General features: G+C 36.0%; 1 protein-coding gene across 2 annotated transcripts in view; it reads right to left on the bottom strand.

Moving 5' to 3' along the window:
• The window catches only part of ITGAV (integrin subunit alpha V), an 86,760-nt gene that overhangs the window by 18,105 nt on the left and 52,567 nt on the right, over positions 1-16,088 (bottom strand). For both annotated transcript variants that reach the window (XM_046657827.1, XM_046657826.1), the window contains exons 13-18: positions 14,548-14,739; positions 12,054-12,099; positions 10,569-10,676; positions 8,814-8,872; positions 7,110-7,264; positions 3,935-4,072 (exon numbers count right to left, since the gene is read on the bottom strand). In XM_046657827.1, the coding sequence (XP_046513783.1) occupies positions 3,935-4,072; positions 7,110-7,264; positions 8,814-8,872; positions 10,569-10,676; positions 12,054-12,099; positions 14,548-14,739 (698 nt within the window). The remainder of the gene's footprint in view (positions 1-3,934; positions 4,073-7,109; positions 7,265-8,813; positions 8,873-10,568; positions 10,677-12,053; positions 12,100-14,547; positions 14,740-16,088) is intronic.

Raw genomic sequence — 16,088 nt, 5'->3', positions numbered from 1 at the left:
CTGAATGCAAAAGGGATCATGGCTGCTTATTTTTAAACAGATCAGTGGAGATAATCAAGAATGAAAAGGAAGAAAAAGATACATAGGATATAATACAATTAGTTGAAATTTTTACTTCTATCCCAAATTAGCTGTTAATAATTTTTGAATGGAGTGTTGTGTAGAAAAGAAAGCACCAGTCAAGAAACGAGGGGTCAGCTTGAGTCTGCTGCGCTAGCTAAAGTGTGTGATCTTGGGCAAGATAAACTCCCTCACAGACTATGCTTCTGCCAACATCATGGAAATATGGCTGCCGAGTGTAAAAGAACAATGAGCTGTAGATATACAGCAGCAATTCGGACAGGCAGACCAAAGGGAACAGAAACTGGACAGACTGAGTCCAGCAGATGCACGGCCATTTAGAAAGATGAGAGAAAAGGAACTAGAAAAATTAAAGTTAGCCAATCCAGGATAGGTGAAATGAGCAAAAATCCGAACTTTCACCCTCTAGATCTGGCCATGAGAAGCCAGGTGGAACAACATGGAAAATCTAAAAGCGAGAAACTGTGGGAGGCAGCCGAAGAGGTTGGATAGGATATGAAAGAGGAATATAAAAATTGAGAAGCGGGGCCAGCCTGGTGGCGCAGTGGTTAAGTGCATGCACTGCACTTCGGTGGCCCAGGGTTTGCAGGTTCGGATCTCGGGTGCAAACCTACACACTACTCATCAAGCCACGCTGTGGCAGCATCCCACATACAAAATAGAGGAAGACTGGCACATATGTTAGCTCAGGGCCAATCTTCCTCACCAGAAAAAAAAAATTAAGAAAAGAGGAAAGGAAAAAAGATGAAGCCATTCTTGGTTTGTCTATTGATAATATCCAAAGGGCTTCAGGTCCAGAGGCAGACAAAAAGAAAAAAGAAAAAGATTTTAAGAGGGAAAAATAATGAAAAGCGTCCTTTAAAAAAAGATGATGACTGGGGCCAGCCCAGTGGCGTAGGGGTTAAGTGTGTACATTCCGCTTTGGCGGCCCAGGGTTCGTTGGTTCGGATCCTAGGTGCAGACACGGCACCGCTTGGCAAGCCATGCTGTGGTAGGTGGCCCACATGTAAAGTAGAGGAAGATGGGCACGAATGTTAGCTCAGGGCCAGTCTTCCTCAGCAAAAAGGGGAGAATTGGCAGCAGATGTTAGCTCTGGGCTAATTTTTCTCAAAAAAAAAAAAAAAAAGATCATGACTGTATGCTTCCAAGTCACAAGGGACATGCAGCTACCCAGAATAAAATTATATGACAGAGATCTTAACTGTCAATTTAATGGGATGAAACCCAAAAATATGCGTGACTTAATTTAATGACCTAGACATAAGTAGTTGCTATGCGCTTCAGGAAGGAAAAAAAAAGGTCAGACTATTAGGAGAACTCTGTGATGATTCCGGAAGTCACACCAAATATAATCACTGATGAATTAGTTCAGGAATAAAGAGTGAATTTTGCAGATAACAAATTAACTAGTGAAATGGTGTGTATTAATAGTCCCAGTTAGAATGATGAGTATCTGAAGTTTGGAATGAACAGTATGTATGAAATATTAATAAAACTGTGGTAAAGGGATGGTTGGCTGACTACCACACCATATTAAAGAAAAGGGACTGGGCCAGCATTGGTTCAGCTAAGTATTAAAATATGCTGTCGGGAAAGGTATTCTCAGAAACAGAAAAGCATGGAGCAACGTCTTCCATTCACAAAGAACTAAATCTCTACAGTTATATATTCAAATCTTGCACAAAATAAGAACTTAACACATATTTGAAAGAATGGAGGGTAGGAAAAAAAAACACTCTGCAGAAAGCACTAAATGTCTACTCCAAAGGATTGGGGTGCAGCAAGGGAAACCCTAGACTAGCTGCCCTGGCCAGTGCTGGAGCCACTAGGGGGCCCCACGGGGCTTCTGCGCACTTGCAATGTGCCGAATGAGATTGAGAAATTGGTTTTTAAATTTTATTTAATTTTAATCTCAGTTGAGATGTGCTGTAAGTATATAATACACTCTGAATTTTGAAGACAGTAAAAAATAGAATGTAAAATATTTCACTGATAATTTTTAAATGGATTATATGTTGAAATGGTAATATTTAGGAGATTGTTATGGACTGATTTGTGTCCCCTCAAAATTCGTATGTTGAAGTCTGAACCCCTCAGTACCTGAGGGTGTGACTATATTTGGAGATATGGCCTTTAAAGAGGAAATTAAGTTAAAATGACTTCATTAGGATGGGCCCTCATCCAATATGACTGGTGTATCATAAGGAGATGGGGACACAGACACACAGAGGGGAGACCATGTGAAGACACAGGGAGAAGCCGGCCATCAACAAACCGAGAGAGGCCTCAGGAGAAACCAACTCTGCCGACCCCTTGACCCCAGACTTCAAGCCTTCAGAATCGTAAGAAAATAAATTTCCACTGTTTAAGCCCCCCATTCTGTGTTACCTTGTTATGGCGGTCCTAGAAAACTCATACAGATATATTATCAAAATTAATTTCACCTGTTTTCTTCCCTTTTAAAAAAATGTTGCTGACTACTAAATTTAAAATTACAAACATGGCTCACATTATATTTCTATTGGAAGCAGTCCTTTATAGAGAGGGCGGTAAAAACGTTTATAATATGACCAGTGAAATGAAGAATCCATTCTAGAAGGAATAGTAAGAATAGTGGGTAGGTAACTAACATAGAAATGAGAGCAAATAATAAAGCTAAGAATGCAGAAGGAAAGACGCCTGAAAGTAATAAATTCAAGACACAAAGGAAACAAAAAAAAAAGATTCAGATAATGAAGATTGAGAGCAAGAGGGGGCAAAAAGGGAAGCCAAATATGACAAAGTTACTACTTCCCTCAAAGGGGTTTCAAAAGTTAATCTATTTGATCAGCTGGCTTTAAAATCGTATTGCTATTAAAGACACTGGTGACCTTAGTAAGTTAAAAGTAATGTTAACACTAATAAGTGATTTCCAAAAAATTTAAAAACTATAAAGAGAAAATCATAAGCCCAATATCAAAACACGTATTGTAAAGGGATGAGTAACAATTAACTATTTACAAAAATATAACATTGAATGGCAGACCCTAAGAGGCTCAGATGTTATATTATTATTAGTCAACATAATATTGCATATCCACTAAAAATAAGAAATACTAAAAAATGAACTAACAGAACTATATTTACAAGTTCTATATTGGGTGGTAGAAAGTGACACATTTACTATTCATATGCAAAAGGAAATATGAAATAGTTTATAAAAATTAGAAAAGACTAAAATATAAGTTGCCTTATGCTACTGCCGAATATAGTCTTCTCAAATTATATATATATATATTAAAAAAAAGAGTTTATGAGATCTTAGCAAGTTAGACAAAAGAAATAACCTAAATTTAAGGTAAAGCATTCTATAAGAGAAGAAATTTTAACCTAAAAATATGAACACTTAATAAAAAAGAGAAAAAAGTAAATACAATAATATTTGAATATATAGGTTTTTACATAGGATTTTCTAAAAATATAGTACAGTCTTTATGAAGTTTTATTTGCTTTTATGAAAAGAACGATTTATGTACTATATACATATGCATACATGTGTGTACATATACTATTTTTTACAATTAAAATGTAAATCAAAGATAACAGATATAAAACTTGTTTAGTAAAACACTAAAATATTATATAAATACATTGGCACTTTGTTGTTTTCCTTGAATTACTTTGCTATTTACGTATATGAAATGCACCCTGTCTTTCTCTGCATATCACTAGGTTCTGAGTGCCTTTAAATATGTCTAACCTGAAAATTCAGATTCCTTCCTCTCTGACTTCTTTGACTAAACATTATAAAAGCAATCCCTTGTAATATTTAAAAATATGAATTGTAAAACTTTAAAGTGAGAAAGTGCGGTACCTGTCGACTAATGTTGGCAGGAGTGAACTGGTTAAGAATGGGTTGTAAGCCTGTTGCATCAGCAGCCGTTCTGTAATCCAACCGATACTCCATAAAAATAGTAATCGGAGTGAGTTTGTCTCTAAATTCAGATTCATCCTAGAAATGGAAAAGCTTCGAATTAACAATACATCATCTATGACACCAAACTATCTGGAGAAACTCATAAGTGCACTATACAAAGCCAGCTGTGTTCATCCTTGATCCAAGTCTACCAAAACTCTCTGAAAAACCACACGTACATAAGAAGAGAGTATCCAAAAAGATTATCACTATCCAGGGAGAACCTTTAACCAATTTTTTTTTTTTTTTGAGGAAGATTAGCCCTGAGCTAACATCTGCAGCCAATCCTCCTCTTGTTGCTGAGGAAGACTAGCACTGGGCTAACATCTGTGTCATCTTCCTCTATGTTTTATGTAGGACGCCTGCCACAGCATGGCTTGATAAGTGGTGCGTAAGTCCACACACAGGATCCAAACTGGCGAACCCCGGGCCACTGAAGTGGAACACGCAAACTAAATTGCTACACCACTGGGCTGGCCCCAACTCTTAACTAATTTTTGTTTTATAACGTAGTATTTGATTCCCACAAAAATATACAAGGCATATTAATAAAATGAGCAGTCAAACACACCCCCAATATAATAACTAGAACATTACCAGTATCACTTGAGCTACCCACGTGCTCCTTCCTCTCTTTGGCCGTCTGCCTTTCTTCTCAGAGGAAACCACTATCCGAAATTTTAAGTTCACCATTCTCTTGCTTGCTTTCAGCAGTTTTATTACATTGCATATGTCCCTAAACAGTATGTCCTTCAGTTTGCTTTTCCTTTTTTATTTATTTAAAAATGAGATGATATGTACTCTTCTGCAATTTGCTCTCTGTTCACCCTCCTTTTTAAGATTCACCCATGCTGTTGCATGTAGTTGAGGTTAATTTTTACTGTTGAGTAATATTTCATCATATAATAAATCCACAATTTATTTCTCCATTCTCCTGTCAAAGGTTACCCGGATGGTTCTGGGCTTTTTGCTTTTGCCATTACAAAAAAAAAAAGCGTTCTAATAATTATTCTTCTACAGAGTGGTAAGCAGATTTTTCAGCTCTGTAAGATAATACCACACTATTTTCCAAAGTCTTCATAACAACTTACACTGCCATCAGCAATGCGTGCGAATTCTCATTAAGTCACGTCTTGACCAACCAACAGGTAGTGGCAGACTTTGTTTGAATGTAACACGGTATGTCTTCATAGTTATAACTTGAGGTATTTGTCTTGTTAGTTTAAATCATGAATAGTTATTTAATTTAGTCAAAAGCTTTTCCTGCACTAAAGTAAGATGGTCATGCTTTTTTCTTTAGTTTATTCATGCGTTAAGTTGCAATTCTATGTTTTCAATGTTAACCCACCCTAGAATAAATCCAAGTTGGTCTATTTATTTCATCTTTTTTAATAAACTGCTAGATTCCATTTGCTTATATTTGGCTTAGTAATGTTACATCGATGTCTTTGTGTAAGACAGACATGAAATTCTCCTTGCTTGTACTCTTCTTGACCGGTCTGGGCATCAATTACACCAGCTTCATAAAAGGACTTGGAAATGTTTTCTGCTTTCCTATTCTTTCAAAGAGTTTAATGTTGGAATGTCTCGTTCTTGACAGTTTGGTGGATACTGTTTATAAAACCATCTGGGCCTTGTGTTTCCTTTGTGTAAAGATTTTAACTGCCGATTCAACGTTTAAAATGGTTTATATGGTTAAATGGATTATTCGGGTTTTCTATTTCTTCTTACGGCAGTTGCATTATGTTCTTCTAAGAATTTCCCTGTTTTGTCTAAGTTTTTCCCTGTTTTGTCTAACTTTTCTATGTCTTAGCACAATTTTGCTCATAATAGTCTATTATTTTAATCCCTCTTTTATCTGTAGTTATGTCCCTTTTCAATTCCTAATTTTAGGAGGGTTTTTCTTGTTTTTTCCTTCATTTTTTTCAAAATTAAATAGCATTCAAGGCTTCACATTCTGCTTCTGTGAGATCCCACAAATTTTGATACACAGTATTTTCACTATGATTCACTTCTACATAATTTCCATTATGATCTCTTTCTTGATCCCAAAGTTATTTAAAATCACAATTCCTAATTCTCAATTTATCCTTTTGTTATTGATTTCTAAAAACTGGACTGTGATCAAACAGTATATTTTCTACTATTGCAATTCTCTGAAATTTGTTTCGACTTCCTTTATGACCTATATAGTCAATTTTTATATTCTCTAGTTGTTGGGTGCTGAGTGAATCGAGCTTGTTAATTGTGTTGCGTCTTCTAAATCTTTACTGATGTTTTTATCTTCTTTTTATAAATTTCATCCTTTCTTTCTTTAAACATTTTATACAAATTTATATCCCATAACTGATAATTCCAACATCTTGAGGCTTTGTAGGCTTAAAATTTGTTGTTTCTTCTAATGGCTTGTTTCCTTGTACGTTTAGTGCTTTTTTTAAAATGAATTCACAGTTGATTGAACTTAACCTGTGGAAACCATGGAGTCCATATAGATTGTTCCAGAAAGGCTGCAATTGCTCTTGCTGGAGGCAGGGTGCACCTCCATCCTGGGAACACTTTAGTCTCATGCAAGTACTGGGACCTAAAGCAGGAGGCTCAGCTCAGACCCCTGGCTCGCAAACACCCAGGCGAGTCTGCATCCCTGTGCTGGTGTCTGCAATTCCTGCTCATCCTCTCTCCTGGCTCCATTCTTCCCCAGCAACCCTGGCTCACACATGTGCACACGATTCACAAGTCAAATTCAGCCAACAGAGTTTTTAAATTGATTGCTTATTTTTTTAGACCCTGGCGATTTCTTTTACTGTCTTGAGAGTCCAGCAATATTTAAGGACTATGTTTGTCATAATTTATTCAGTAGCACTGTTGTGGAAAGGCCATTTGGAATATCCAGTCGGCCAGGAGTAGAAGTCCATTACTCAGGTTTGACACCTTAAAAGCTAAATTTCCTCAAGAGTATTTTTCTGTGTTTCCCTTTTGATTTAATACCAAAATTTACAGAAAGTGAAAATCATTGAGATGAAAAGAGAAAAACGTGTAAAAAGAGAAGATAACGAAGCAGAAAAGTCTCTCTTACCCGCAGATACGCTATCAGTTCCTCGCACTGCATCTGTCCCCCCCTTGAAATGGTCATGTTCTTGGAGTGACCCGGGGACCTGTTATGGAGAAACAGTGCTCGTCGAATGGCTCCTTTTTGCTTGAGTTTATCCAAAAGAAGCTCCACCTGGAAGTCTATACAAACCAAAAGATTTATAACCAACACAATCTTTATGGACACCTATCTGTCTCAGATATCTAGAGTTTTCATGTAAACACAGATATCTATTCCCTAAGAAGTAATTTGTTTCTAATTCATTAAAAATGTCTATACATTGTAGTGAGATCAGAACATATTAATTCTGAATAAATATTTCATAATTATTTAAATAACTAATCCAACTATCCCCAAAGTCATGTCATATGTTAATTCAGACAATAGATAATGATGGTAGTAAAACAATTATCAGAGGAGAAATTTTCAAAATTAAGCTGAGAGGAGGAAGTTCAGGGCATGAAATATACGTGAATTAGGACCTCCATCATTAATGCAAGTAGGAGGACTCTTGTTGTCTGTGATTATGAAATATTTACTAGCATGCAACCCTACCGTTGTATTAAAAACTATGATGAATGAACAGTTTGCACCACTTGCAACTCCTAGTTCTAATGAAGCTACCATAGCAAATTGTGAGATAAATAGGTCTCTCATGAAGCAAGTGACCAAATATAGTTGACTGAGTCAAGAATCATCTTAAAGGAATGTGTAGCCTATCGTCTGAAGCACAGTTGTTAGGATTACTTCCTTCTAAGATTCAATTCTTTAAATAGTTTCTTTAAAGGAGTGCAAATCATTCCAATCACAAATCTCTCTTCAACTTTCTCTAAATGTTGAACTTCATGTCAAATTTGGGTGAAAACCCAAGGTTATTTTGCTACCAGTTCTGTTCCACCCACCCAAACTTGCTGCTTCTGAAACACGCTAAGCATGCTCCTGCCTCAGGCTTCTTGAAATTGCCATTTCCTGTGTGCAAAATACTCCTTCAGACACCCCCTAGCTCCTTCATGTCCTTCGGGTCTTCACCGAAAAGTCACCTTCCAGTGACCCCTTGCCTTGCTACCCAATGAACTTCCATGCACAAACACCACCCAACAGATCCATCCCTCTTCCCCTTTATCATTCATCCTTAGCACTTGTCACTAACATACTGACCAATCTTGGCGTCAATTACTTAACTCTCCTACCTTGCTCACAGGACCACGTAAACCATTTTCTGGAAAGGTAGAGTCAAATTTGAGTTTGCTGTGGGGGTTAAATTTAGTGGCCAATACTTTTTCTCCTTCTCCCTATTTCTAAGCCACTTCTACTCTTGAGATTGCTGGGGGCTTCTTCAAGACACAAAATATGAACCTCTCAGATCATCTACTTATAAACAATATCATTTCCCCTAGAGTTCATTTATCTCACACTGGCAACTGCTTAACTTTCTGAAGGCCATATTTACCATTTGGTGGACTATTTTGTTCACAATGTCAATAAATAAATGTATTACTTCTGAATTGGCTTAAGAGCTGCCAAAGTAATTACGCTTCAATTTTAAATGTCTTTAAGGATAAACGTTCAAATACAAAACATCAACAACTATTTTAGTAATATTTGAGTATTCAAATATCCTAAAACATTCTTCAAGTGCTCTGTATGCAGCATCATTAAAACAACATAATTTTTCTAGAGAACACTTACTAAGTTTCGTAGGAACTGCTCCTTTGCCATCTGCCTTTAAGCAGAACCTGACATTAAAACTGTAGGAAAATAAAAATATATACAAATCCTATAATCCAGTGTAGACATATTTTTGAACATCACCCAGATCTCATATTTCGAATACACAGTTTACATTGTGAAGTCTTACATCTTTTTTCATGTCTTACTATTATTTTTAAAACATGAAACTATACAGAATAATCTAACCCATCCTTCAGTAATTTAAGCACATTTCCTTTGATAGTACCTTGATGAGAAAAAGAAAAGGAAAAGAAAAGAATTTCCTAGCTTCCTCTTAAGTTTACAGAACCTGTTGATAAACCCAAATGAGGGAAGTGACAGTCCAGATTTAAAATAATGTCTCCTTCAATAAAAATCGCCTCCCCGCCCAGAGCTTCCCTTAATTAGCAAGCTCCTCTAGAAGTGTTCTTCACAATTTATTAACAGCTCATGAAATCAGTTTAATGTGCTGTGGCCAGCATCTTAAAAAACAACAAATTAAATAAATAAAAATTGAATTAAACATCAATGGTAAGATTTCATAAAACTTTTTTTAATTACATACATATGTTTACTGGATTATGGTGCAAAATGTATTTTGTACAATGTGCTATAGTCAAAAACACACGAAAGCTACTGCTCTAGTTAGCATATAATTATTAGCATAATTATAAGCATATTATTGGCACCTTCACAGGGACATGCAGGATGTGTGAAGGGAAGAAAGAGAATAAACTTAAAGCCAAAATCTTGAAAACAACTTCACTGCCAATCAATAAAAATGAAGATCAAATATGAGTGAATTTTGAATGTAATCCAATGAAAAGAAATAAGAATTTGAAAAATGATTTTAATAACTATAATAATTTCAAAACAAAATCAGGAAAAATATTTTTTCATTAGCTCTTCGGAACTAAAATTTTCCCAGTTTCCAATTATTCTACCCGCAACTGTAAGTTCTCTCTGATTTTTCTGTGTGAACGAGGAACATGAACACTGTTTCCCAAAGTTGGGCACTCACGGTGATTTTAATAGTACATGGGTCAGGATTTTGCATTATTAATTTTATATTTATTTTGACATGTATGAGAAAGACCTTGGTTTCTCCATTTTTATTTTAAAGTGTTTTAAAGGAAAACATGAGTCAATTTTTTAAAAAACTTAAAATTATAAATACAAGTAGAATGAAAATATGGCAAAAATGATACAATATAGCAAAAAGTAGCATACTAAGAATGAAGACAAGAAACACTGGACTAGAGAAGAATTCAGACGCTGAACTTACAAAAAATTATATTTTTCTTTAGAAACTAGTAAAGGAACAAGTAGAAGACCAGTATATTAAACCAAAATAATACTTTCCATTTAGCTATTCATAGATATTAAATCTGAAAATGATCATGTATTTTAAAAATTAAAATGTTCATGGGCCTGTTTAGAATTAAATATAAATGAGTTCTGAGATCTTATTAGCTTTTCCTTCTTTTAGAACATATTCACTAAACATGCATCTTTTTTAAAAAATTAATTTTATGCTAGTTTGTAGCATATTTCTAGAGCCTTCTACATATCTTCTTTGGAAGAATATTTCTATAATCCAATCTATGACATGAAAATAGAGTATATCCATAGAAACTGCTTTAGCAGTATTTCAGCCTCCCCAATTTTCAATTGTTTTTACAATGATTGAACCAATAATCACAATAATAACCATTATTAAACAAATACCCTTACCAGGAAACTTTAAGATCTGTCCCAGGCAGTGGGCAAGTTTTATTATCTTGATTTAAAATGCTAGGGTATACTTCAAGGCCAGCATTTACGGTGATAACTGGTCTGGCCCTGGTCAAAATAAAAAAAGAAAGAAAAAAACGTTCTTTAAAATGTTAGATTGGTCTAAGCATTTGAGGTGCACATTCACCGCATCTATAGTGCAATGTTTACTAAAACATTGTTTATAATAGCAAAAAGAATAGAAACAACCTAAACACAGAATGAACAACTGTTCCAGTTTGCCTAGGACTGTCCTGATGTTTGCACTGACAGTGCCACATCCTGGAAAATCCAGTTCCAGGCAAAGCAGGTCAATTGGCCAACCCATCGGAATTCAGTCCATTAAAGCAGAATGGTTAAACACGTCATGGGATATCTACCTAATACAACGCTGTAATATAGCAAGGAAATGAGTGCCGTAAATCCATCTGTGCTGATATGGATGATCCTTAATATTCCCAAGACAGAATTTTAGTATAAGAGGAAAAAAAAAGCCTACAATGTACAAAAGATACATGTACGCACACATACACATGATTTTTTAATGCATAGACTATTTCTGGCAGGATATACTAATAAATAGTAACTGGTGTGGGAGAAAGTACATTTTTTTATTGTATGCCCTTTTTGCATTGCCTGAGTTTTTACTACATACATGTATTACTTCATTAAGAACAATTTTACAAAGTGAAACAATAAATTAAAATAAATACAGTTTTCCAAAGCTCAGATGCTCAGGTTTAAACCATATAAAAATACGGTGGGCTCAGGTCAGTGTGTCTGTCTCAATCAGGATAAACCAGGGAATCTGGTGGACACCTGCTGCCCTGAGAACCACAATCAAGTTGACCCAACACAAACCCCATTTCACAGCGCCAATGTTAGCTCTCCTGCCATGTATAAACGTGACCCGTAGAAGTGTAAACATCTTAATCTACTTGGGATGCCAGATGATATTCTAAGGCATGAGAAATTGATGAAATGCAGAGAATAATTGGGAATATGTATGAAGCTGGGAAATACAGATATGTGAATTTATACATATTGCTCTAATGAAAATATTCATTTTCATAGTCATTAGATACTGCCCTTGTGGACAGAGAATGCTGTGGCACAAACACCAAGTTAATTTCTTGCCTCTTAGAGGAAATATAAACTGTATACTTTTTACAGAGAGATTTAAAGTGCAGGAGAATATCTTTGAATATAATATAAAGAACAAAGATGGAAAATTCTGAATACTTTTCTCAATAAAAAATCTGCAGCTTTCTCTATTTTGGGATCTCCTCCTATCCATACTACTTGCCTGGAGCAAATCTTGACTAGAAAGAACAAATTTTATCATTACTTCAAGAAAATTCAACTAAAATTCAAACATTAGTACTTAACTATAAAACTTTCAAACAATTCAGAATATTCCATTTCAGGACATGGAAACATGCTCACCTGTATAATACAGCTCTATCTACACCAAAAGCTCCTACAAGTAAGTCTTAAAAGAGAGTAGAAAAAATATGTCAGTAACAATAATAGTTTTATAAATTCACACACCATTCTGCAAAACTTTCAATGCATATAATAAAGATTTAGACCAGTCTCAAAACCACTCTTCATCAAATGGTTGTCAGATAATATCTAAAAGGCTAAAATATATGAAAAACTCTAAATAAGCTATCATCAATGGCAAACGCTCAACATAAAACTAATCTTTCATTCAGGTAGACAATAATCTTTTTAATGGCTATTTAGTAAAAATCAGCAACAATAAGGAAGTGTATAACCCCAAACACACATACCCTCAAACAAAAAAGCTTTATAGATGCCTGTGGATTTTACACTTTCATTGTAAATGAAATTTACACTTTCATTGTAAAATTTTTTTTTTCATTTTATCTATTTTGTTTCAAAAACCAAACCAAAAAAGCACATTACATATACTTAGAATACTTAGAATGTGGGCAGACAGCATTCAAATCAACAAGAACAGAATGCATTAGTCTTTATATGCAGCTGCTACAACTGGTTCACAATTAGGAAATAATGAAATCAGAGCTGTCTCACAGTATACCCAGCTAGGCCTGAGGAAGCCCTTTCTAACCAGAAAAGTACATGAGAAACCATAAAGACGGGTAGATTGGATTACATAAAAAGTAAGAACTTCTTTATGCCCAAGAAGCAAATGTGACAAACTGAGAACTATATATATGAGTTAATACCCTCAATATTTAAGGCACGGCCACAAGTTAAAAAAAAAAAAATGAATGAATAAAAGAAAAGAAAAACATCCCAATAGAAATGGAGAAAAAAAGATACAAAAAGGAAATTCACAAAAGTAAATACATATGCAAATAAACAAAAATGCTTCCCCTCACTAATAATCAAAAAGTATAAATGAAAACAAAATAACATTTTCCACCTGTCAGATAGTATAAAACTATTTTAAAAGAAATGAAAGATGACACGCAGTGTGGGCACAAATGTGGGAAAATGATGGCTCACTCCCTGCTGGTGAGTGCTTAAAAAACTTGCAAAACCTTCTTTTGTAGGGAGTGGGACTGTAGTTTGACAATGTGTGTCAATAGCCTTAAAAAAAAGCGCGTATCTTTGACATGGCAATTCTAGAATTTTGTCCTAAGGGAATAATCAAAGGTTCGCACCAGAATTACATACAAGGATGTAACTGCCCCCAAATAAGGTTAAATAAGGTATGATTACGGCCATTTGATAGAATGGAAAACATAAAATTCATGTTTTAGAAAAAAAATAACACGAGACATTTCTGATACTTGAATAAAATACGTTATTAGTGCATAAAGCATAATTCTATTTTGTTTAAAAAAAGTGTGTGAAATCACTGAAAAAAAGATGGAAAGATATGCCTTGCTGTATTTTCCAAAAGTTCTATAATAAATATATTGTATCATAACAAAAAAAATTCTTGAAATAACACCAACATAGATAAGAATTAACTTCATGTCCTATTTCCAAAAGCATGTCAACATACCTGTATATTGAGCTAAAAATTAACTGTTTCCATAACAAAGGTAAACTAAATTTTCTGCATTGTATTTCATTTAAAGAATGATCCAGGGCCGCCCCGTAATGCAGCGGTTAAGTGCTCACATTCCGCTTCAGCGGCCTGCGGTTTGCCGGTTCGGATCCCGAGTGTGGAAACGGCACCGCTTGGCACGCCATGCTGTGGTAGGCGTCCCACACATAAAGTAGAGGAAGATGGGCACAGATGTGAGCTCAGGGCCAGTCTTCCTCAGCAAAAAGAGGAGGATTGGCAGATGTTAGCTCAGGGCTAATCTTCCTCAAAAAAAAAAAAAAAAAAAGAATGATCCATTATGATCCTAGATCCATTATTATCCCCAAAGTATGTAAGAGCCAGAAAAAGGCCTCACTTCCTGTACCGGCTCAAACCAGTGGGCAACCTTGGGCAAATGACCCTTCTCAGTCTCTTTTCTCATCCAAAAAATGGTATATTAATGAGCTGAGCAAGTTTATATTCCTCACCAGCCTTATTGGGAAAATTAAAGGATATAATATATTTTTTAAAATTCAGAATGATTAGTCAATTACATAAAAATGCTAGATCATTAAAAGAAAGACAGCTTACATTTAAAAACTTAGAATGAGCACTTAGCCTTTGTTAATAGCTTCTGCAACATTTCTCTCTGACCTTTCGATACAGACTTCAAGACAATAAAAGAAACTCAGAGTATGTATTATAGTGGAAGCTCTCAGCAAACAGAGCTGTCTTTGCTTTGTATTCCTTTCACCAATGAGAAGAGGGCCTTGAACAACAGTATGGGCTTGAACAATACTTGAAATACTGAATTGAAATGATTTATAACATAAATCAAGAACACAATAACTAACACTATTTGCCATTAAGACTGAAACATCTACAAAGCTCTATGTATTTCTAGGAAAGCACCTGGATATCCATTTTTGTCTATATCCGTGGCTCCTTTCATTGAATAGCCAAAGCTGGGGGGCATGCTCCGAGCAGCCCACTTCCCTTCAAGGATCTGCGATGGGACCGAATTCAAGCCTGTTGATCTTCCATTGAAAATATAAACAATTCCTTTTTTATCTTCACCCCCATATGGAGCAGCAATTGCAATATCTGTGAGGGAAAAGGTGGGGGGGCGGCAGTAGGAGATGGAGAGAAGTAAGAAGGGGTTGAAGAAAGGGAAGAGGAGGAAGGAAGAAGGAAAGGAGGGGGGAGGGCAGGAAGGGAGTCTTAGTCTCAGTACTTATTATTTATATGGAGAAGATCTTAATATTTCCAGAACCCATTTGTCCTGATAAATATTGATTCCCAGTTCAGCAGCATACTCTTTACTCAACAATCTAATTCAATGAAATTCCGGTGAAACAGTGTGGAAATGACATTAATTTGGAGCCAGGTATTCTGAGTCTGACCTCGGACAAATCACTTAACCTTTCTGGACCTCAAATGGTTCATCCTTAAAATGGAGGGGAGGGGACATGTCGAAAGACTCATCTAAGGTTCATCTTAGCTCTCAAAATTCTAGTTACTGTGGTTGGGCATGGTGTTTGGTTTTCTGGCTCAGAAACGTGAAAGTTAGGATTTCATCTCGACCCAACCCAACTTACACTGAAATAACATAAACAAAGAAAAAGCTTAAATTCTTTAATAAACAAAAATAAATACAAAACATCAAATGGCCAAAAAAACCAAAACCACCAAATGGTCATTATGACCTTTCCTAACTCTAGAACGTATTACAAAGATGCCTACTTCCTTCTCTCTCTGCTGGGATCACCCCAGACAAGCCATTCTCCTCCTCTCCCTGGACTCCTAAAGGCCTCCCACTTCTGCTCTGGCCCCTATACTCCACTCTCCTAGAAACTGCCAAATGTAGTATCATGTCATCTTTCTTCTTAAATCCTTCAATTATCTCCCAAAGCATTTAAACGCTACCCGGTTTTGTCCCTTCATTCCACCACCACTCCCACCAACCTCACCCCGAGTTCTCACTGTCACTCACTCTTTCTACCAAGCCCGGCCTTTTTCTCTGTTTCTTAAACATGCTGAGCCGGTTCCCATCTCTGGGTTTATATTTGCTGCTCCCTCTGCCTCAGCACCTCTTGCTCCAGAGCTTTTCGAGGTTTGCTCCATTCCTTTGTCCAAATCACAGATCCAATGTCATCCCTGGCCACGTTATGAGGCAATGCACTCTCCCCTCTTGATCACACTCTCTCTAGGCACTCTATCACATTACATTGCCTTTGTTTTGTTTTTTAGGTGTTATTATTATGTTTTTTTGGTGAGGAAGATTCACCCTGAGCTAACATCCATTGCCAAGCTTTCTCTTCTTTTGCTTGAGGAAGATTAGCCCTGAGCTAACATCTGTGCCAATCTTCTTCTATCTCATACATGGGATGCCTCCACGGGATGACTTATGAGTGGAGTAAGTCTGCGCCTGGGATCTTAACCCACAAACCCCA

The sequence above is a fragment of the Equus quagga genome, chromosome 4, assembly GCF_021613505.1.
Source record: "Equus quagga isolate Etosha38 chromosome 4, UCLA_HA_Equagga_1.0, whole genome shotgun sequence".
Lineage (NCBI taxonomy): Eukaryota > Metazoa > Chordata > Mammalia > Perissodactyla > Equidae > Equus > Equus quagga.
The sequence above is the reverse complement of the archived record's forward strand: the minus strand, read 5'-3'. Positions and strand labels throughout refer to the sequence as shown.